The 22,661-nt window shown below is 34.9% G+C and overlaps 1 protein-coding gene across 12 annotated transcripts in view; it reads left to right on the top strand.

Annotated features, from left to right (window-relative positions):
* The window catches only part of LOC143693500 (uncharacterized), a 215,800-nt gene that overhangs the window by 50,331 nt on the left and 142,808 nt on the right, over positions 1–22,661 (top strand). For 6 of the 12 annotated variants that reach the window (XR_013181210.1, XR_013181220.1, XR_013181211.1 and 3 more), the window contains one exon: positions 16,851–16,941. The exons of 2 other annotated variants lie outside the window; for them this stretch is intronic. Coding sequence is in view for 2 of the 10 variants with exons in the window: in XM_077174727.1 (XP_077030842.1) it covers positions 16,866–16,941 (76 nt within the window). In the remaining 8 variants the exon portion in view is untranslated. The remainder of the gene's footprint in view (positions 1–16,850; positions 16,942–22,661) is intronic. 4 more of the 12 variants (XR_013181209.1, XR_013181208.1, XM_077174727.1 and 1 more) reach the window with 1 other exon arrangement.

Below are 22,661 nucleotides of genomic sequence, written 5' to 3'. Positions count from 1 at the left end.
GGGGGAACAATTACAGAAAATGGCAACTATTATTCATTAACTAAGGTAAAACTGGTCTTTCTTCAGTGAGGTCAGCATTCCATCACCTTCAAAAAACCTTTCTATGGTTTGTAGCAGTGGCAATTAAAAGCCCCCTAAGTAATGTCTGCCAAATATTGGTGAGAAGGAACAGCTCATTCAGAAATTTCTGTTTAGAAGACCTGGCACAGTCTTCACAATCCATCTGGTTTTCAATTGTCTGCCTCTGGTAGCACCCCATAATCTCCAAGCAAATAGTGTACCTAAGAATGATTGTTACCATCAGTGTTTGAAACTCTGTACTGGTTTGCTATCTGTAAGCTAGGCCTAAGGGAGCTCTACATGTTTGTATTTTATTTTATTTTATTTTATTTTATTTTATTTTATTTTATTTTATTTTATTTTATTTTATTTTCATGTGCACTCTGTTTATTGAAAATCTAAAGGGAGCTTAAAGTTAAAACTAGACTTAACAGCCATGTTTCTTGCAGGGGGGCTTCATTAGTCTAGATCTCTCACACTGCTGAGGTGGCATAGCTGATGTTCTGTTGTATTTATAGGGCTTCATTTGGGCTATGGACAGTTACTACTACAGGGCAAACATAATTTTTACTTTATTTTTTTGTATTATGGAAGTCCTGGTATTTCCAACTGTAAGCAGAGTACCATTGTGCTGTGCACTGTAAAAAAACCACAGATTTGAAATAAATGTTTTTAGTGGCACCCACAGGTTTTGGCAGATACCTTTCTTCTCTCACTGTGTGCATAAATATTTTCACTGATACCAGCTGTAGAAAGTGGTATGGTAAATGCTAATCTCAGTACAGTCATAGCAGTCAGAAATGGAAGTTAGATCTGTAATTTCAAGTTGAAAGCTGAAATGAAAAATCTAGTGATTATGCACTACTGCCCTAAGCTACTTCTCTCTTTCTTTCTCCTCTACACTCATTCTCAGGCAAAGGGATAAGGTTTCCTCCCCAGGAGAAAGAAAAATACAGATTATCAGTTTTCTGGTGATAACAGTGCAACTCCTGAAGACAGTCTGGCTCTAAAAAGCAATACATGCTGGGATACATCTCACCTAACTTTGGATGTTATAAGCATAGATGTCTCAGTCTGAGCTGGTTATTTTTGCCCCTATTCTACTGAGGAGAGAAATGGGTATGACCAGATGCATTCCATGTAATTTCAGGGTTTTGTTTAGGATGAGATGAATTGTCCTCTGAGCTGCTTGGTTCTTTCTGTTCAGTTTAAAGAGAAACCCAACTTGGTTGCAGTTTCAGATTCCCACATTTGGGCATCACACTAACGATGAGTTTCCTATTCCTTAAATTTTCATGTCTGGCTTGCCTGATTGCTCTTGAAGAATTTATTTCCACTCCCTATGCATGAAATAGCATCCCTCAAAATTTTTATGAAGTATATTTTAAGCTATTTATCTGATGTATTTTTTCCATTTGTAAATGCCCACATTTTTGACCTTCCTTTTGATAAGCTAGTTGGAGCACCTTTGGTCCCATATTTTTGCTTTTTATTAGGATCTTGCATCCCTTACATAGTTTGCTTCTAAGTTTTGAACTTCACATGTTCATTGCAATGTGAGTAAGTGTTACAAGAGTGGTCTCACTGAAATTTTGAACACAGAGATACTATTCCTTGCTTCTATTTTGTGGTATATGAAAATTTTGTTAGTGACAAAACACTACATAAAGAAATTAAATTATACTGAGATAGATATTTATAATTTCCTGTAATATTGCTTTTCAAAGAAAATTTTGGGGTTTTGCTTCAGTTACCTCTTTTCTTGCATTAGACTACATAAATTACTATATTTGTAACTGTACATTTTGCAGACTGTAGCCCTTCAGCTAAGGGGTTGAGTTTCACTCAACCTGTTGTTTATCATCCTACAGACCTCTCTGTATTGTTAGCTTAACTTCCTGAAAATTATTTCTAAAAATATTGTGATATCTGGTCAACAGTTGTTTCTTAACTGTTTCTTTTGGCATTTACTTAACCCAGAATTGCATATTGATAATTTGATCTATTTTATGATTTAAAATCTTTTTAAAGAAACTATTGCACCTGTCAGTGAGTCTATTAGCCACAGCTTAGTGACTTACCCAAATTTAAACATTTTACCTAAGCTGTGCAGGCAAGCAATTGAGTGAGAGAGGATCTTCAGAGGGCAATCCATCTCACCAACTCCAAAGGAAAACTGATTAAAATTTAAATTAAGAACATGAGAAAAAAAAAAGGAAAACAACCAAAAAAGTCTTTTCATATGTAACTTCTCCAGAAGACAAAGAATGAAGGTGAAAAGAGATGAATGTAATATCCCAAAGGTGTGCAAGCTGTAGAGTGGACTCTTTCAACACTGCCTTGTTTCTGTTTGCTGCCTTCTCAGTAGGTCTTGGAAACTTATCTTATACTAAATATTTACTATTTGGATGGCATAATTTTCATGGGATGAATATCAATTTGTTTGAAAATTAGTTTCTATGTTTCCTGTTTTGTTTATTTGAGAAATAGGAGAATGTTATTTAAGAAAATGAAATGTATTTTAATATGTCAGATATGATGTTCAGTTCTGCAGAGTAAAAGAAACATTTCAGTATTATATTTATTCTTAGAATAGAATTTTGGAAACTGTACCTTTCCCTTATAGCCTTTTTTCATGTCTTAATTACTGGATGGTCTCCTGGTAAATTTTATCTTTTACTAAAGGTTGTAATTATGTTTAGTTGAAACCTCCAACTCAGGTTATAGAACTTTTCTGCTGAATCTTGGTACCAGTCCCAGGACAAATCTGTACTGAATCATAGATTCTGATCCATAGACCCTGCATGTGTAAGAGCACTTTCAGATGCAAGAAAAGACATGCTCATTGAGAAAATATTTCATCACTGGTACAGCTGTGGTTTTGAGAAGCATCTTCCCAGTAATATTACTTCATAAAATAAAGAACTGAGTGTGAATATGTTTTGGTACTAAAATGACTTAAAATATTTGAAATAGTTCCAGTGAATGAATTTATTCTAATTTTTGTAAATGTTGGAGGAATATGTGTTTAGTACTAAGAAGTACCAAATATACCTCTGTTTAATTTTATTTTCCTTTTAAAGCTAAATGCATAAGCTAATGTAAAAAGTTCTGTTTCACTAATTCTGTATAGTAATTTACTCCGTGAGCATTTGGACTGAAATCAGTGGGAATTTTGTGGAATAAATTAAAACTTGCTGTGAAGATGGGAAACAAAATATTTTTCTGACTAACAATGCCAAGAAGCAAACAAGGTGTAAATATATATAGATTCTGGTTAAAAATTAACAGCTAATGAAATGGGCACAATACAAGGAGGGTGGTGGTGAATAAAGCACAAATCTCATACTAAAATAATTTTGGAGTATGTATTTAATTTCTTTCCTACAGTGCTATCCTTCACTTGTTGAATCCAAGTGTCTGGTAATTTAGAGTACCAGCAATTTTCCTTCCTCTTTTTCTGTGAATACTTTTTCTCTCAGTATTGTATTAATGGTATGTCCAGGTAGTGGTAAATGGAGAAAATGAAAATATCCTTTTGGTTACAGAAGGAAAGAGCAGTGCCCTGGCTGCAGGCTCAGGTCCTGACAGCTGCAGCAGGACTGAGCCCATGGCATGAGCAGCATCAGGCACTGGTCTCCCTCAGCTGAGCGTGGAGGCACATTTGTGACTAAAAATGGTTCTAGGAAAGAGAAAGGATGATGTGATGTTTGTCTGGAGGGAGTCAATCTACTTGCTGCTGGCAGTAAGGTAGTAGAAATCATACAATGTGCAACCATGGAGAGCTTAAAAGCAATCAGTGAGGTTGTTACCTTAATGATCACTAATATAAAATAGACAGTAAAAACCTGGAACTCTACTGCATCCCCATGCAACAATTTGTGAAATCTGAGCTTCACAAATGCAGATTTGAATTCAAAATGGTCCATTTGCTGTTTGAGTTAATAATAAAATCTTGTTAATGTTTCACTGAAGAAAACTTTTCTATGTATAAGAAGAATTCCATTTGTGGATTTTTGATTGGGTATTGTGACAGATAATATGGGATGGGTTGTTTTGTATTGTTTTGTTTTAGGGTTTCTTGTATGTTTGTGGTTTTTTGTTTGGTTGGTTTGGATTTTTTTTTCCCTGAATGTGAAATATTTTCACCTGAAAATCACTTCCAACTGAAATTTATTACTTGGTCATATTGCCAAAAAGCTGTTCCAGCACCATTTTCTTCTTTCCTAATTTTTAACATTCATTTTTCTTCATCTTTTCTTATGTGATGGTTTCAGTCAGTTTCTAAGAAGTAGTTTTACAATTTCAGAACATCTCTTGAAACCTGCTTGTCAACTCAATTCCCCTCAGGATAACTCAGGGTCCATTTGGAAAAGTTGTATCTATGCTGGATCCTCTAAGGGAACTTAACTGATAGTCTGTCCTTATTGTCTGACCCATTCAAAAAATGTACCCAGTTATTTTCAGGTCCAAAATTAGACCTGTGCCTAGAGTAATCTTAAACTTAAGCCTTTATTGTTCCAGTGATGTAAGGATCCATGATTCTGGATAGGTTCTTTCACAATGAGAGATAATTCAGTTTTATTTCTAGTAGAAATTAAATTTTTATTCTTACTTTTTTTTTTAAGTGGTGTTACATAGATTTGCATGTCTCAGATGTATGCCACTGAAAAAACATAACATGAAGTATGTTTAGAATTTTTTGGTTTGCTCCAAAAATTTAATCTGAAATATGATGAAAAGGAAGCAATCATTACCTTACTAATTCTTTTTTCCCTGTTATTTCAAAGTCACTACATCCAGGAGAGTACACATCTGGATGTTTGTCAGAGATTCCTAAGTTGCAGCAGAAGCAGTACACAAGCAAGAACAAAGTCAGATTAGTTTATTTTTGTTTTTTTAAATACAGTCTTGGCATGTGAAATGTTCTGAAGCTAAGGGCATTGCATAAATAGAAACTGTATTATGCTACCGTGTTTATAAAATGCTCCTCATCTACTGCACCACCCCCATAAATCCACCAAAGCTGTTATTATTCAGGGGTGGGAAGGTGGGGAGAATGGAGTGAAAGCTACAGAATGATTTAACACTGTGGGAACTTAATCAATAAGACTGTTGCAGTGAACTCCCAGGAAAGAGTGTTGTTTTCCATCCAGATGATAATGAGGCAGACTAGCAGCAACCTCTGGAGGAGGAATGCTGGAGCACTGAATATGTGGTACAGCTTTGCTAGTTGCTAATTAATAGTTTGAGGCCAGACACCTTTTTGCCATCCTGCTACTTGCAGTTTCTTTCTGGCTTGTCCCACATACCTCTTTCACTACTGGGGTCAGTTGTGCTAACTTGGATTCTGGAAACCAAATTTAACAGTACTAAAAATTTAAGTTTACCTTTCTTCTCCCACCTTTGTTCTTGGCATTATTAGTACATTTTGTATGGCTCTTTAGCATGCAATCCTTTCTTACGTTGCAAAAATATTTTTTTCTTATTCCTTGTGTCTTGTATTCTAAATTTAGACAGCTGAAATTATTTTGATGTTTGAAAACTCTGGTCAGGCTGGAAAATATCAGCAAAGGCCAAGTTGAATAAAAGTTTAAGTAATATTTGTGATATGCAGATTTAATTAGTTTTAGGTGGTGGTAGCTGGAAGATATTGGGAATGCTTTTTCAGTGGTACTTAAGCTCAGTATTGATTTTTCTCACTTTTATCTGGAGTCCAAAACAGAACAGGGATCCACTTTAACAAAGCTAAAGCTCTGGCTGAATGATGCCATTATATCTGTATCTTTGCAACACATATAAGAAGCAGAGAGAAAGCAAGTATTTCTTCCATTGCCAGGGAAGAATTGAGGCAATGGAAAATGAAACAATGAGGTCAAAGTTGGCTGTAAGTAGATGGCTGTAATGCAGTGTTGGACACTGCAGGCTAGCAGTGTATTGAATCCATGTTTTTCAAGCATATTTGATGGGGACATCTAAAAGCATGTTATAGGTAAGAGTGAATTAATGGATTGTTTTGCTAAAACATGGGTAAAACCTGCTACACTCACTAGGAAACACAAGATTAAATTTGTTTTAACACAGAGAAAATATGAATATGAACAGCAGTCAGCAGCTGTCCTTCCAGGTTTCCAGTCTAGTAGCATCACTTCTACACCACCTTACTTCTCTAAAATTATTTATTTCAAGATACTTGAAAACTTTTCTTAAAATGTTTCCCATACTTGCCATAATTAATCAACGCTAAGAACATAATATTCTTTTTATTGATGATGCATAATGGCTTTTGTTGCATTTAGTTTTATTTTACATGATATTTTTCTAATTATTCTGTTTTCCTGACTCTTGATTGTCCCATCTTTTTGCGAAGCTTGTCACAACTCTTGTAGCACCAGTATGATAGCAGGGGAAACAGTGGAGAAACTGTACCTGTGGGGCAATGTATTTTTCCCAGATTCACAACAAAAGGCCATTGAGACTAAAAGTGCTCATTTGGTTTTTGCTGATATGAGAGGTTCTGTACCATCTTTGATATTTTGCCACAGCAGATCAAAATTTATATAGAAAATATAGCATTATCTAGAACTTTCTAGTGCTAAACATCTTTTAAAAATGATATTTAGAGTTTGAAGAGGTAATACAGATACATTTTTTGCCCTGAATTTAAAAAACACTCATATTAAAATCACTTAATCTGCTAATGAGTGATGTGACTCAAACTCATATTCAAAAATATTTCTGTTTTACCTAGAAATTCAACTGGTGTACGCAAAATTACCTAGAAAACCTGATTTGGATACAGAGCTCCTGCAGAAATTAGGTATTCATTTCCCTAGGCAACTTTCATTTTTTGAGCCTAAAAATAGCACATTCACAGTATAATTTGTAATTAATAAATCCAGCTGGTATTTAGAGACTACTGACAATTCCACTGATAGTATTTTTTCCCATAGCATTCCTCTCTGTCCCTCAGTAGTGGAACTGCTGCTGGTCTGTGCTTTCAAAGTAAGATGTTTTGGGCAAACACCTTTCCTTGGGTCAGTGTCTGGGGCAGCACCTACTGCTCTGGTTTCTCAGGTCAGAACTGACATTGTAAGAGACCAACATACCATTAGTAAATTATTTAGTCTTTAAGTGTCTGTCATCTCATTCTTTAATTCTGGTTCTCTTCAGTGACTTATGCTGCAAAAAGGTTTGATATCACATTTGTATGGGAGGGCTGAGTAACACTTCACAAAATAGAAGATATCTTCATAACAGAAAGAAAACAGCAATGTTTTATTCATTGGTACACTGAAAATTATAGTGCAAATACAGATTTAATTTGGATTTCAGCACAGGGCTGTCACAATGGCATATGGGCAGAAACAGCAGACACCAGATCAGGAGTCATGCCTAGTAGGCACCACAACAATACATGCACGAGCACATGGGCACACAAACACGTGCAGTTCCTAAGTACAGTCTTTGTCCTAATAGATATCCATATATTGCTCATGATTTACAATGATTTTTGTTTGCAAACCAATTGTATTTTCATTTTCTTTTGTGCTTTGACAGGATATAATTATTTCTGAAACATATAATAGGATCAAAGCATATTTCATTATTAAAGAACTTATTGCATTATGTTAGTGCCCTCCTGAATGCATGAAAATGTTAATCCAGTTTTGTCATATTTTTCAAATAAGCAGTTTTTTCTTATGAAAATTTTGTGAAATTAATTGTTTGCTTTTTCCCAACCTCTGAGGGGTCTGTAGCTTCAGAAGATATCAGATAAAGGATGATGACATATAATGAGAGCAAGATTTAGCTATTAAACTTCCTTTGACTCACTTTAAATATTGATTAGAGAAACACTTCTGGGCAAATATTTATATTGAGCAATAATATAATTCAGTGACTTTTTTTTTTATACTTTCTGAATATCATTATGTCTTCAGTAATTTAGCTTAGAAAAATACATTGTTAGCCATGGGTTATATGAAAAAGTCCTAGATAGATGAGACCAAGAAAGAAGAGAAAAATTTTCCAGCAGTAAACCATCATTCATAAGATGCAAAGATACTCTGTGCTGCTTAGCTTATGTCTGGCCTTTCCCAGGGTTTAGGACTGCTGTACTTGGGATATTGGCTTCAAGCAATTTCTTATATAATGCTAGTGTTGTGACAGATACTAATGAAACCATGCTGTTTCTAGATGAAGCTGATATTGCATGCATAGGTAGAAGAGGTAATTTCCTTATTCACTTTCTTAATGAACTCAATGAGGATGAAGGAAACTTCCTGCATCTATGACTATCTCCTAGATTTTATTAGTTTTCTTCAGCAAGAATAAATTTTTTGCATGTTTTTGTTTACTTGATATATACCATATATAACAATAACAGCTGAACCTACCTGTTGCATAAATGAGGGATCTTCTCTTTGTAGGGGAAAAAAAGCATGTAAAAAATTCTCAGTAAAAAATCTTGTAAGAGTAAGAAACATCAACATATTTGTGGTTTAAAATTTCTTCCAAGTTCTTACCCAAATGGTGAAGAATCCAACATGTGTGCGAGACATAAAGGGACCAAGTATGTATATTATACATAATATTTGAGTATAATCTCAGTGTGAAGGCTGTGTGTGTTGTTTAATGACTAGTTTTTGTTTCTTTAATTATGCTGAACCTTTGGTTACTAAACACCCCAAACATTCACTGAAAGTTTGAGGTATCCAGGTTGGAGAGCACTGTGGCCCCTCCTCACCCCAAGGCAGCGCTCTCAGCTCAGCTGTCACATGCTGAATGTCTTGCTTGTCTCACTCAGTGTTGCTGGTCCAGGCTATGAACCAAATACTGCAGAGGGGGCTAAAGAATCAAGTGCTTGCTATGGACTTGAAAGGATATAAATCTTGACAGTGGTAGCTGAAGAGGGAAAGGAGGGCGTGAAGCCAGTTATCCAGATAAATCTGCCGTATCCATTGGTACTTTCAGCAAAGTTAGGTCTCTGACAGAGAATATTTTTGCCTTAGGTAGGAAAACCAGTACAAATTTAACAGCCATTTGCATGTACTCCTATTATTCCAAGTCCTTAAAAAGATAATTTTTACCTATAAGAAAAATTCTCCTTGGTCAGTTTCTCAGTTAGAGTCCTTGTCTATGCTGCTACCTAGATCTCAAGCAAGCTTCTTTAATTTGGGAGGACTACAGAGTTTGTTCTATTGCCTGTAAATACTTTATGAAATAGTCAAATCAGTTTTATCTTGTTTGAGGTTTTAATATGTCAGTAATGATTGTATTACAGATGTATGCCATTACAAAAACCTGGCTCTATGTTGAAATTACATCCATATGTACATATTTCAGTAAAATTGGATCCTTCACAGTTTCATCTGAATTTTGAACTAATGTTTAATAGTTAATTTTAGATTGTTTTAAGGTAACTAATTTATATAATTTTTGATTTGTGATGTTTAATATTGAGGTTCCTTCAATTCCTTCAGCTGTATCTTACTTTCTTACTGGAATATAATTTCTTATTGCTCTAATTCATATTGTCCTCTGTCAAGTAAGAAGTAATGCAACTTATTCTTTAGACCCATTTATTGAAATAAGAGGAGTATGTACTGTTTGAATTGAGTCAGGAACAAAATCCACATAGTGGTTTGTAAAAGAGAGGAAAGAGATGTTCAAAATACTCTACAATGAAAAACTCCCAAAAGAAGCCTAGGTTTCAAAATCTTTAAGTGGGAAACTAAGTGAATAGGCAAACGCTTGAGGTGCTTTTTGTCATCTCAAGGCATGCAAAAGCATATTCTTAGACATATATGTTCTGTCTGCTGAAATATGGAGGTGAGCCTGAAGTAATATTCTAGGACAGTACTTTCTGCTTTTGTCAAGGAATGATCTGGCCTCAGGGATTAGTCCACAGCCTGGCTGAAGCAGAGTTTTTCCTCAAACCAGTGAAGGTGTAATAAGCCAGAAGTGTGTGGGTGTGCAACAGCTGCCACTTAAAATTCTAAGGTTATACAGATGTCTCAGGAAAGGCCCAAGCTCTCTATGAAATGAAAAGTATAGTTTTAATTTGTCTCAGGAATGGCAGTGATTCTAACATAATTCATCAAAGAAGGCATTTGACTACAAATCAAGTGCATATTAAATGTGTTTCTGACTCAATATGGAGGTTCATGCTATGGCAGTGTAGCCAAATCTGTTTTTCTGATCATTCAGTTTACAAGTTAATCTAAAGTACTGTAAGACTTTTCTTTAGTTTATTATTGATTTCTGATTTTTTTGCTTAACTGTTTTTTTTTTTCTTTCTGGTCAGATATTGTCCCAAGTTTCTATGAATGTAACATTCTGAATGTGATGGTGAATAAAAGCATATCTAGTTCTAAGAGATATCTTGCCATTTTTTTCCCTTAATGCTTTCTATCAGTGTTTCTGACTTGTTTCTGACTTCCTGTCAATGTGTTCCTACAGCAAGTTTTTTCTCCATATATCTAGGCTGATAGATCTTTCACGTCCAATCACATTTTCCTTATATCCAAAGTGACAGATTTTCAAAACTTCTGTAGCTTTGTAGTTTCAAAACTTTTGTAATTTCTGAGCTAGTCCAGGGCTTATTATCTCCTTGGCTTCTTTTTTCATTTTTGTAAATACATGTCAATGTAATGTGAAATTCAGGATCTAATTTATATAGTTCTTATTTTATTTTTGTTGCTTTTTGTGTTCTAAGTATCTTCTTCCAGTGTCCTCTTCCCCAGGCAGTGGCATACTTGAGTTAATTCTCTCCTTCCAGCATAGAAGCTGAGCATCCTTCCTTATTGCTGTGACATTTCATATAAGCAGAGATTTACTCACATTTTCTTGTATAAATGCCAATCTGGACAGCATCCTTACTGACAGTGATTGTGTAATGTCTTTTTTTGGTTGTCTTGCCTATGCTGTTGTCCACATTTTTGGCCTTGTCTGTGTGAAACTGTAGCTGTGAAGGCCTACTACACACTGTAATTCATTATTGTGTAGTACCCAGTAGTGTGTAGTTGAGAATGACTGAATCTAGGATAACAAAAACACAGGCCTCTGTTCAACTCATAGATCCTCAAGAAACTGTAATTCCACAAGTAAAATGACAGAAAATACCACACAGAGAAAATATCCTTGATGGAAAAGGAGATTTTTTAAAACTCCACTCATTACAAATTCTCTGAAGATATGTAGGACACCAGAATAAGGCTTAAACAGCACTTTCAGTAAGAAACTGCAAAAAATAGATATCTTAGAATAAAGACGTTAAGTGGTGGTGTTACTTCTTTAGATAGGATGACAGTCACGATGTTTTCGGTTGTTCTTAAATCAGCTAAGAAAACTAGCTGTATTGGAGAAATTCAAAGAGTATTCAATTCCATAGAAATATAAACCACATGCTCTTTCTAAGCATTTTCTAAGCATAAAGTGTTTGGGAGTTATTTAAAGGCAAGCTTAAATATTGCATGCATAGGGAGCTAATTGAGTGCTTTCTCTGGGACCCTAATAGGTCTGGGACCCTAATAAGTCTGGGACCTTGGACAGAAGATTTTGAAAGTTGCTGACTAATCCAGATTTTAAATCTTTAAATTTTATTTTCCTAAGTGAGACCAGGAAGATGCTTAGAAGAGCATACTGTAGGCAGTACCTTGATGCTGTGGGTACAGTAGAGGGTCTGCAGTGCTGTATGAAATACATTAGGCAGAGCATCATTTACAGACCAAAGGAAGCACCACAATTGTAACACTCAAAAAGATAAAAAGTCCAGGAAAAGTCTGCTTTTTGAGAAAAAAAAATGCATTAATAGAACTGCATAGATTTTAAGTATTTAAATTTCAGTATTTTCAGGCTCTCACAGGACATCACTACGTGAGTGCTACCTTAGAGAACACCCTTCAGAGAATCAGTAGTGGAAAATGCAGTCAAAGATAGCTAACTGTCAGCTTGGAAGAAGCAGGACATAGAGTGATTTATGTCTGAGCAAAAGCAGTAATGAGATTCTGTAACATTAACACTACAGGAAAAACTGAAATAGTAGAGAAGAGAGGTTGTGCTTTTTCATTCAAAGTGTATGCTAAATGTGTATTGTTCAATTAAAAAAAAATATAATCTTTAATGGAATCTAGGAAGAAATCCCATGATAAAATTAAAATTTTGGCAATCCTCTAAATTAATCTCTGACTTCAATCTGGTCCCTGTAGAGGTAGGGACCTGATAGGAGAGACTTTGGAAACAATTGCTGGGAAGTAGTGAGATCTCCACAAATTCAGAGTACACCTACCTAACTTGATTTTTCAGTAGCCTTGTCTAGGGTGAAATATGGACTGAAATTTTTAGTCATGCACACTTTTTGTAGAGACTAATGAAAATCAGTACTATTGAGTACATTGACTCCATTCTTTTTACTCTCTGCTGTTGTTGAGGTGTCAGACCTGAATGGGACTATATTTATAGGCACTAGGATAGTGCTGCTCAAATGATGAAAGAAAAATATGGTGATAAGAAGTCAGAGATTAGAAGCAGAAAGTCCAAGGGGAAAATGTAGTATCATGGGTATCATGCAAAAAACCATGTTAGAGATATCTGTTTCAGCCTGTTGCATATGTCAGAGATGTTGAAGATCAAGTTAAAAGAAAGATTCTTGTTGATACAACTTGTAAAGATTCTTCCATGGGATCAAAGCTGGAATAGATTTGAAGCTAGTTCTGGGCTAAGACTCCCATTTCCAAGACTGCTACTCTAGGTAAAATCCAATCATATATGTAAGTTTATTTTCTCTTAGCACAGTAAATTTAACATCTGATAATCACCCCTATTGTAGCAGGCATAAATTCAAACATATTATTAGATTTAATGTTCTGATTATCACCTTGGAATACATACACTGATCTTATGTAGTGGTTTAACAAAGGGAATTAATCAGACTGTAATACACAGAGGATACAAATCACAAAGGACCAGCTCTGTCACCTTTAGTTGCCCCTGAAGTGTTGAACTACCTGTGTATTTTATGCTTGGATGTGCTTCATGCTCAGATCTGGAGAACTACTATGCTCTATACTAACAGTAGTTTCCAAAAGAAATGTGTTTAGATGTAACAGTTTTGGATTAGACCTCTTTAATTTCTCTCTCAGTTTGACAAACATGCTCAGCAGACACACAGAAGTATGGTAATGGAAAAATTCCCCAGTCCCCAAACCAAAAGCCACAGACTGGGAGGAAATACTTGTCAGAACTGAGAAATTATCAGAAGTACTTAATTTCTTAGATTCTTTGTGAATCCTACAGAGTAATTTACAATTAAAATGAAGAAACTCTTAGAAGCCTTATCTTAGGTTTGGTTGTGAGAAAAAAAATCTTAATTTCTAAATGCTTAGACTACATTTTTGATTGCCTAAATCAACAACTTTTCCAGCCTCAGATTGCTCAATAAAAAAAAAAGCATAAGGATTTTGACCATTATTTTAATTAAATATAGAAAATGAACTTTGAAATATCACAACAAATTAGGGCTTTATTGCAGGGATTTTATAAGTTTCACCTGTAAGAGCTGGGGCCAGGATTTGGAGGTGGGGCTGTGCATGACAGTGTCGTGAGTGCAGTGACAGCCAACCATACATGCCCACTGTTTTGCATCATTAGCACTGTAGTGAATCTTAGAAAAAAAAAAAAAGAAAATGTCCAGTCTTTTTTATTACTTCACTTTTTTTCTCCTCTTTTTTATTTTTTCTTTATAAAGCACCTAATTTAGGCCACAGACAAAAAGAAAATGTATCTTGAATATGCATCACAGGTTCCAAAAATGAAAAGAAATTGGATTTGGATAGCACTTACTCAATAGACAGATATGATACATGGTAAGAAGGTGCACTGTCTGCCCTGTGATAGATTAAACTACTTTGTAGGAAAATTACTGTGAGCCAGTCACCACCACCACCGTGGCTAAATCTTTAATAAAATTCTCTTCCATATTCAAGAGCGAGGTATGAAGTACACAATAAGCAGAGAGGAGTAGAGTGCCATTTATCAAACCACAGCTAGGTCTGTAATCTCCTGCTTTATCCTTTTTTAGTACTTTATTTGTCTTTATTGTTGCAAGGAAGCACATTTACCCAGGGCAGTGGGCTTTTGGTGCTAATAAACCTTTTGCTTTAAATTCTACCTGTGGGGTTTTTTTTCTTTTTTCCTTTTTTCTGTTTTTCCCCCCCTTTTTTGTTTTTCCTTCTTGATCAGACATCCATCCGGTAACTCTATGGGAGTAATTAGTCTGTTTTGGTGGTCCCTGACTTGTTACATATTCTTTCACCCTTCCTTGCCTGACCTGACCCTACCTCTCTCATCTCTATGCTACAAAAAGAAAGGGAAAAAAAAAGATATTATAACATCTAAGACATTTTAAAAAGAATACTCATGCCTGTGCAGAAGACGGTCTGGGGTGTATTGCATAATGCTTTTTTGAGGCTATTTGGCAAGATGGCAGTGTTGAATCATGTTGCAGTTGGCCCCTGGGTGGCACTACATGGCTAGATCTGGGACCAACAAAAACAGTTTTGGATCAAGGCAGAAAACATAATTGAAGCATTTTTCTTCTTAAAAATTAAAGACTTTAAATTTGTTGTTATTTGCTGAATTCAACACAAATTCACAGTATTAATAAATTGTATTCTTCTAATTGAATGACATTCCAAAATGTTCCCTGTGTCTTGACTACCTGGTAATATCTGGATCATTTCTGGGAACACCCTGATATTAAGTACAGATTCAGTGGAAGGGTTCCTGTGGGTAGAAGTATGTGACTGGAACTGCTTTGTGCTGCCTGAATATGCATACTACCAGTCTGTGCTGCAGCCCTGGGGGTGATTTTTTTAGTACTATTATAACCCTTTTTATTGTTTGAATAGCAGTTTTATGACAAAACATTTATATTCAGCCTGCCTTTGTACTTGACTGAAAGAGAGCAATCACTGAGAATGATAAGGCAACAATGGTAATGATAACTGCATTTATGGAGGCTTACAGAATTTAAACGGGCATGCAAAAATAGACTTACAATAGTGCTCTACCTGTATTTGAACTGGCTTGGGTATATTTCTTGTGCCTGGCCTATGTTTGATTGTTGATGGATATATTGCATTTTCTCCTGTTTTTCTCTCTTATGGCATTTCTTCTGTATGAGTCTTGCCTGTGTGAACATCAGGTTTACCTTAGCACTGAAAGATGTCCTAGTAAAATGGGGGAATATAACCATTTTTCAAGATCCACATCCCAGAAATTATTGCTTAACTTACATATTAAGATTTCAGAGTTTGTGGTATTATGGTCTTGCATCAGAATGGTCATTACCTGTCTTTCAAGGTTCTGCCTCTCAAGAAAATAGGCAATTCTTTCACTATCCCTGGAGAAAAAGTGAGAAATAATACTGGACATTGGAAAGCAATACAAGAGTTTAAGATCAGTCCTTCTGTTGCCCAAATATTGTTAAGCAAAAACAACTCTAATTTTGTCTTCCTTTGCTATGAAGTTTTCTCTCCTCTGTGGTTCACTCAGACACTTCCACAAGGACACACATGCACACACATTTGTGTATTTCCTTAAAATTTCTTGCTTATACAAGAACATAAGACAGCAATGAGAAGGTTCTTTGTGTTCTGGGAGAAAACAAATAGTTCCTGGATCTCCAAATTGTGTGTGAGGGGAACAGAATTACACCAAAGTCTACATATATTTTAGTATGGGTTGTGAAGAAAGGAGGCCTGCACTATACATTGTCCTAAAGATATTTTAAGGCTACGTCCAGCCACACTGCTTACAGACTGCAAAGTAGACTTACCAGGGCTAGAGGGTTTCTTGCCAAGGAAGAGACTGCTCTCATGGAGTTAGAATGACACATTCAGCCTACTCACCTAGATTTTTTATTTCAATATTTTGAAATAATTTTTTGAAGGAGCTATTTTATATAAAGACCCCTTTCTGTAAACAAACCAATGTATATTTTTAGAGAATCGAGTGATAATTTTAAAGACCTTTAAAATTTTGAGCCATACATTTAGATTTTACTGTTTTTCAGAGATCGGAACCTCAGTACAGCCTGATTTCTTCCATACTATAGTTTTTCTATGATATAATTTCTTTCTTCACCTGTTTTTTAATTTTTCTGCACTTACCCATCCATTAGAAGTTTACAGTATATATAATATCTGGGTGGAAAATCATCGTGAAAATTAAGTCAATAGAAATGTGGAAAAAAAATTAGTTGGTAAAACCAAAGATATCTTTTATTTTATTTGTATCTTATTTTTCTGTTTCAGAAGCTCACTAACTACACCCCATTTTTTAATGTATGTATATGATCATTGCATGTTAACCTCTTCATGTGCTTGTCTACACTAGTTAGGCTTTAAATATGCTTAAATTAATAATTCAAATTCTCTTTTGCAAACGAAATATAAGTAATGCAAACATTAATTCACTTTGCCTTATAGTATTCTGGAATGCTGCATTCAAAGATACGTCATTTTCTACTAAATGTCTTTCTAATACTTCTGTGCAAATGATACCTTTTCCCCAGGCCCAGCTACTTAGTGGATATTATTGAACAAATGTCTTTTATAGGATCGAAAAAAGTGAGGCATTATGTGAAAGAAATTTTTGAAAATGTGCATGGACTATTTCAGAATATGCTTAGTGAATATTAAGCAAACACCTGAAGTTCCTGTGCTGCTGCCTAGAACCAGCACTTCATTACCTATTACGTGCAGTGACTTTGAATTTTTTATTAGGTACTGGTCTCTTAGCCTGTAAGGCTTGTGCATGATGTCTATGAGAGCAATTTCCAGCAGAGCGAAGCCTTATCACAGATTCACCTAAAAGGTAAGGATATTTTTTAATTTTTAGTTCACATGCTGAACAGCTGCCTGCTGAACACCTGCCCACGGAGCAGGAAAGAAATTTGGTTTAAGGGTTGATTATGCATGTCTTACTCATATACAGTAAGTCCAGAAATAGGCATGATGAACTTCAGATAAACCCAGAATATGCAAATGGAGAGTACAATACCAGAATATTTACCCCCTAATTTTGTGCTCCACTACATTTTTAGTGCTTTTTTCTTTTTTTTTTTTCAGGTTGGTGAGGACATAGGAGAAAGGCTTATATATACTTCTGATTTATTTAGTTTCTCCCAAATCTGCAGTGTTAATATTTTAGAAAAGCAAAGTTGAACTATGAATCTGGCAGGTAATGTAAAAGAATCATTGTGCTTGGCATTCCTCATATTTGCTAAGGATGTTAACAAATATGAATAAGTTTAGGAAAAAAACAGCAAAAATGGAGGAAATGATGAAAAATCAAGAAAGGTAACTAATCAGAATGTGAGGAGAAAAGACACAACAGTAAACCTAGAGATCCTGAAGGAATGCTTTAATTACTTTTTCACTGAAAAAGGCTTAAATGGACTTGTGAGAGTGGGGGACCTTATTACAATGGATCATGAGTGATAAGTTTTAAGACTATTAGTTTGAGGAATTCAAATCAGGTAATTTAGGGGTAAAAAAGTCTCAAGAAAGCATGGGTTACATTCAGAGTGTGGTGATAAACTGATGGTTAAAAGAACAGACTTCGGTAAAAAAATAGAAGGAGTGACAAACTTTGAAACCCAAGACCAACAGGGACCTTCTCGATCTCCAATTTTCTCATATTAGCATCATAAATTTAGCAAAAATAACTTCCATCTTAGAAGTTTTTGCTTTTTCTCAGAGAATTATTCTCTCAGACTTTCTTTTAGAAACTGATTTACTTTTCCACTTTGTTTTTTTTAATTTCCAATTTATAAATAACTCTTGTGCCAAAATCTGCATCTGGATTGGTAACGGTCTTTCAGTCTGATGTTTTACATTTCAGAGCAACTTATTGCCATTTCTTCTTTGCCAATCCTTATCCACCCTTCAATTTCACTGCTTGCCTAAGTGTTTTCAACTTTAACTAATATTTTCACACGTGTTTAATGAAATGCCTTGCTGAAATCCAGATGGATATTTCCTCAAGCACATCAGTTATCTTATTAAAAGAAAGCTATTGGTTTAGTCTTCCTGCAATTAGTATATGCTGCATTCTAAAGCTGGAAATGTCTTCTTTTCTTGATCATATGAAACCAGAGATTTTAGTGATTGTGCAATGAAATCATTGCTCATGCAAAGGGAGAGCCTTGTCATCCACACTTTCTGAACAGAGAATTTGGGTCATGCCACTTAAAAGAAGGTTTTCTTGAAAGCAGTCTCTTTTTGATACTGGGGCCTTAATCCATTCCCCAATCAGACTGAGCATGCATATCATGACAAACCTTTCCTCCATTAAAATCCTTTGCTATCCTAAAATGAATTAGCTGAACCAATATACTCTTCCCAAGGTTTCCCTGAGGAGACAGGAGCAGCTGCTAGAGCAGCAAGTGCTGCCTGAACAGTCAGACACCAAGGCAATGAGGCCAGCCCTGGTGTCACCAGGGAGCAAGAAGCAGTCCCTGGTAGGGAACTGGGGGAGAAGGTTATTCATGGGTACCACAGTTGTGCTGAGGCAAAACCAAGAATCAGCAAAGCTGAGCATTCCTGGAAATGTACAATAGCAACTCAAACTCCAGGACAGCAAGATAAGGAAGAATGCTGCTGTTGTTTCTGATGTGTCATGCTCTTCTAACTACTTGAATTTCTTGAACAACCGTGTGCAGGATCTTCAATTAGTTAATTAGATTAATATGTTCTCAAGGCTAGTTTGAGGTAAAATTTCTTACTATTTTGTTTCTTATGCTTGATAGATATCGCAATATGCAATAATAAATGTATTTAATAATGAGCATATTCTCCACCTTTTTCTAAAGATGATTTTTTTCTAAAGACCTGCAATGCTGCAGAGAATAGGAAGAAACAAGGTAAAAAAAGAAAAAGTCAGACATAAATAAATTGAAAAATTTGAGCTAGATGCTTTCAATTGGCTTAGTTTGCACAAATTAGCAGATTAGAATTTCTGCAGAGGTGGTAAATACACTGATTCTTTTTTCAAAATTGAAGTAGAAAAAAACCAATGCCATGGAACAAGTATTTTTTCAATTGAAAAATATTGTTGGCAGATTTTTATGGCTTCATATTTTTTCTTTTTTTTCTCTGAAACGGAATAATTTTTAAGGAAAGACAATGTAAACACATTGAGCTTTACAATTAAAATTTGTTCTCAGCCTCAGAAGAGCTGATGGTAGAACTTGATTTGGAATTCTCCATCAAAATTATTTTTCAATAGAAATAATTCATGCTTTGAAATTAGAAGTGGCATTAGTATGAGTTGACAGTAGAAGTTGCCTAATTTAATTCAAAAATGAATTCTTGACATTTTTGCAATTAGAAAAGTGAAAGTTTGAAAAGTTAATTTTTTTTAAAGTGTAGCTTTAAATAAAACCCTTTGGTCATAATAATTTTCTAATTTGTACTAAAAATTTCAAATCAATACAAAAATATTTGGAGTGTTTTCAAATTACTGATTATATATATATAAAATTTTCATAGTTTATAATTTTTTTCCTGATTATTTCAATAGGATGGTATTTTGAAAATTAAAATTATTTTTTCCTGTCTACCCCATTTCCTTGTGATGTTTTCTTGATGTACACTATCACCTGGTCTTTCAACACATCTCCTTAAGCAGAGTATTTTAGTGTTTACATGAGACTTTAATTCAGGAAGCAGCTGAAGTAGTTTCTGTTTGTATGGCACACACTTGTACAAGTTGCAGATTTGTGTATTGTGAAATGACTAAATATGATTATGAAAATCTCACTTGTTTGACTTATGATGGTTACTTTCATCAGCAAATAATATAATTTTCAGTTTATGACACTGATTCCTTCTTATGCATTTTTTTTCTCATTATCAAATTGACGGTGCATTTAAATATCAAGGCTCTATTTCTTTTCTTGGTAGTCATTTGAGCTGTTAGGATTGTTCTTTTTATAAAAACTGGGTCTTTTCTTAAAACCTCTTTCTTTGTTCAGCACAACTTTAATGTGTGGGACATATCTCCTTTCATCACAGCAGGGGACTCTGTATTTGTGGGATAAACTAGTTCCATATTAGCAGTGTGGAATTGTTTGAGCTTGTTTGCATATGTTGATAGTGCCTATTGTGATGGTAAGTTTTGGGGAATTCTGTCAGCAATAGTATTTTTTTTCTCAATAGTTAATTCATATCCTGTAAATATGCTGTTCCCATTAAGCCTAAATGCTACTTTTATTGTCTATGAATATAGGATATGTTAATAATAACACACACAAAAAAAAACTAATCTGAAGTTAATGGTTAGTTTTGATGACTGAAATGCCAACACTATAACTCACTTTTTGCTACTTAAAAGAGAATGCCCCATAGTTGCTGTGCTGAAAGCTTTTAGGGTTGTTTGGAATATGTGGGTGTAAGAGTTTATTCAGGGAGCTAGAGCTGTGAAAGCACTTAGACCATGTGAGTCTCCACATTGCATACTCAAAGTTTGATACATGGAGAACTTCAGTGGGAATCTCTCACAGCAGGTCAGGTGCCAGGGCTCCTTGTTAAATGCCTACAAGGGAACTTGTGTGCTCCAGTGAAGAGGAGAACTTTTTAGTTTGGGAATTTAAGTCAGGTTTAGGTAACCAAATACTCACCTTGGCTGGTCTGGTGTAGCTTTAGACGTGCATGGAAAATGGAACCTAGGCAATTTAGGGGTATTAGTGAACTTTTATCACTAATACCCCTAAATTGCCTAGGTTCCATTTTATGTATTTATGTATATATTTTTGTCTTCACATTACACACCACTGTTTGATCCAAGGCCCACTTCAGATACCTCACTTGATTTGTAAATCTTACTCTTTCCTTCTTATTTTATCTAAAGATGCATGTTGATATAAATGATCACTTTAAGTTACTTTTTTATTTATCATAAGAGCAATCTTGACTACTTTACTTGGGAGTGCTCTGCTGTGCCCATTAGAGGATATTGAGGAGAGTGAACCTTTTGTTATTTCTGTAGAAAAATTAATTTTCTAATTTGAATTTTTAAGTCTGCCTAAAGAAAGTCAAACTTCATTGTGGCTACACTGTCAAATCCTCTTGATTTCATGGCATTTTTAAGGTTGATCTCATTCTTATCTATTAAAAAATTATTTTAGACTCAATTTTGTCTGGGAAGGACAAGAGTGAATATGCAGGGAGGCTGTTTGGAACCTGCGCTATTCTATGCAAAAGACCAGCAAAGAAATAATTTACCTAGGAAGATCCTTTTTTAAGAAACCTGCCAGCAAGCTTTTTCCTTCCTATAAGGTTCACATATAAACAGTTTCTAATGTTGACTTTTGGCAACAATGTCTCTTTCTCCTTCTATGATGGAAAGGAACAGCTCAGTAATAAAAACTAATTTCTATGTCTTTCACATTCATGTCCGAGAAGACATGCAATTTATAGAAGAAAATTACAAATCACATTATGAACTGCTTAAGAATTTCAAGAGAAACAACAACTTCTGGAAGAAACCATGAAAAAAGTATATAGGGACTAATATTTTTTCAGAAGCTTAGACATGGTATTTCCTTTTTTTGAATAACTGTGATATCTCATAGAAGAAGTTTTAAAGTTGAATGACAATTTCCATCATGAAAACAGAAGGGAGTTTTTTTGGTAAGGTCGAAAGAAAATGAGAATATTTCTTATGTGGACTATTTGAAGGAAAATATGTGACTGCATCCAAACTATTACTAACCTAAATACAAATTCACCTACACATTTGGCTCACAAAGCATGTGATTTAATCACATTAATGAAGTGTATTGGTGAGGAATTCTGAGGGAGTGGATATGAACTGGTCTTCCTTATAACAGTGACTATATTGCAGTCACCAGGCTTTGAAGTGGCAGTGCCTGATCTTTCTAAAGTTGGGATATGCTAATTTGAAGCACTAGGTTCATAGCAAGGGAAAAATATTCAAGAGATCAATTATTACTCCTGACTCACAGTGTGTTCAAGCTGTCTTTATGACTTGTCTCTGAGACAATAATTTGATTTGACAGGCAGATTGGATGTTATTAAAGGTAAAGGACTTCAGTTACTTTAATGCACATGCAAGGTGTTACCAAGATCTTCTTGAAGAGAGCCAAAGGGACTGTGGCACTAGTATGGTCTGCAGGTGAAGGAGCTGGAAAATTTCCCAGTTTTGTAATTGGGTGGTGAATTAATTGTATATAGTTGTCCACAGAGGGCATTAACTAAAAAAATGCATCTCTCACATGAAACATTAAAGTTGATACAAGCACCTTTTTCAAGGAAAAGAGGAATTAACAGTTTAGACTGAGGGCTCTGTCGTGCTACTGGTGTTATTATATTATTTTTTATTATCTAGTATGAAAAATTCATTACCATCTGGATCCCATTTTACTAGATACTGTATATTCATATAAACTAAAAGAAACCTATATAGAATTATGAAAACAAAAGAAAAAAATATTGAAAACTAGATGGATATAGGAGGCTAAAAGAAGTAAATCATGTATGATTCCAGCATGCATTAGAAACCTTTTCCAA

The sequence above is a fragment of the Agelaius phoeniceus genome, chromosome 3 (genome assembly GCF_051311805.1).
Source record: "Agelaius phoeniceus isolate bAgePho1 chromosome 3, bAgePho1.hap1, whole genome shotgun sequence".
Taxonomy (NCBI): domain Eukaryota; kingdom Metazoa; phylum Chordata; class Aves; order Passeriformes; family Icteridae; genus Agelaius; species Agelaius phoeniceus.
The sequence above is the reverse complement of the archived record's forward strand: the minus strand, read 5'-3'. Positions and strand labels throughout refer to the sequence as shown.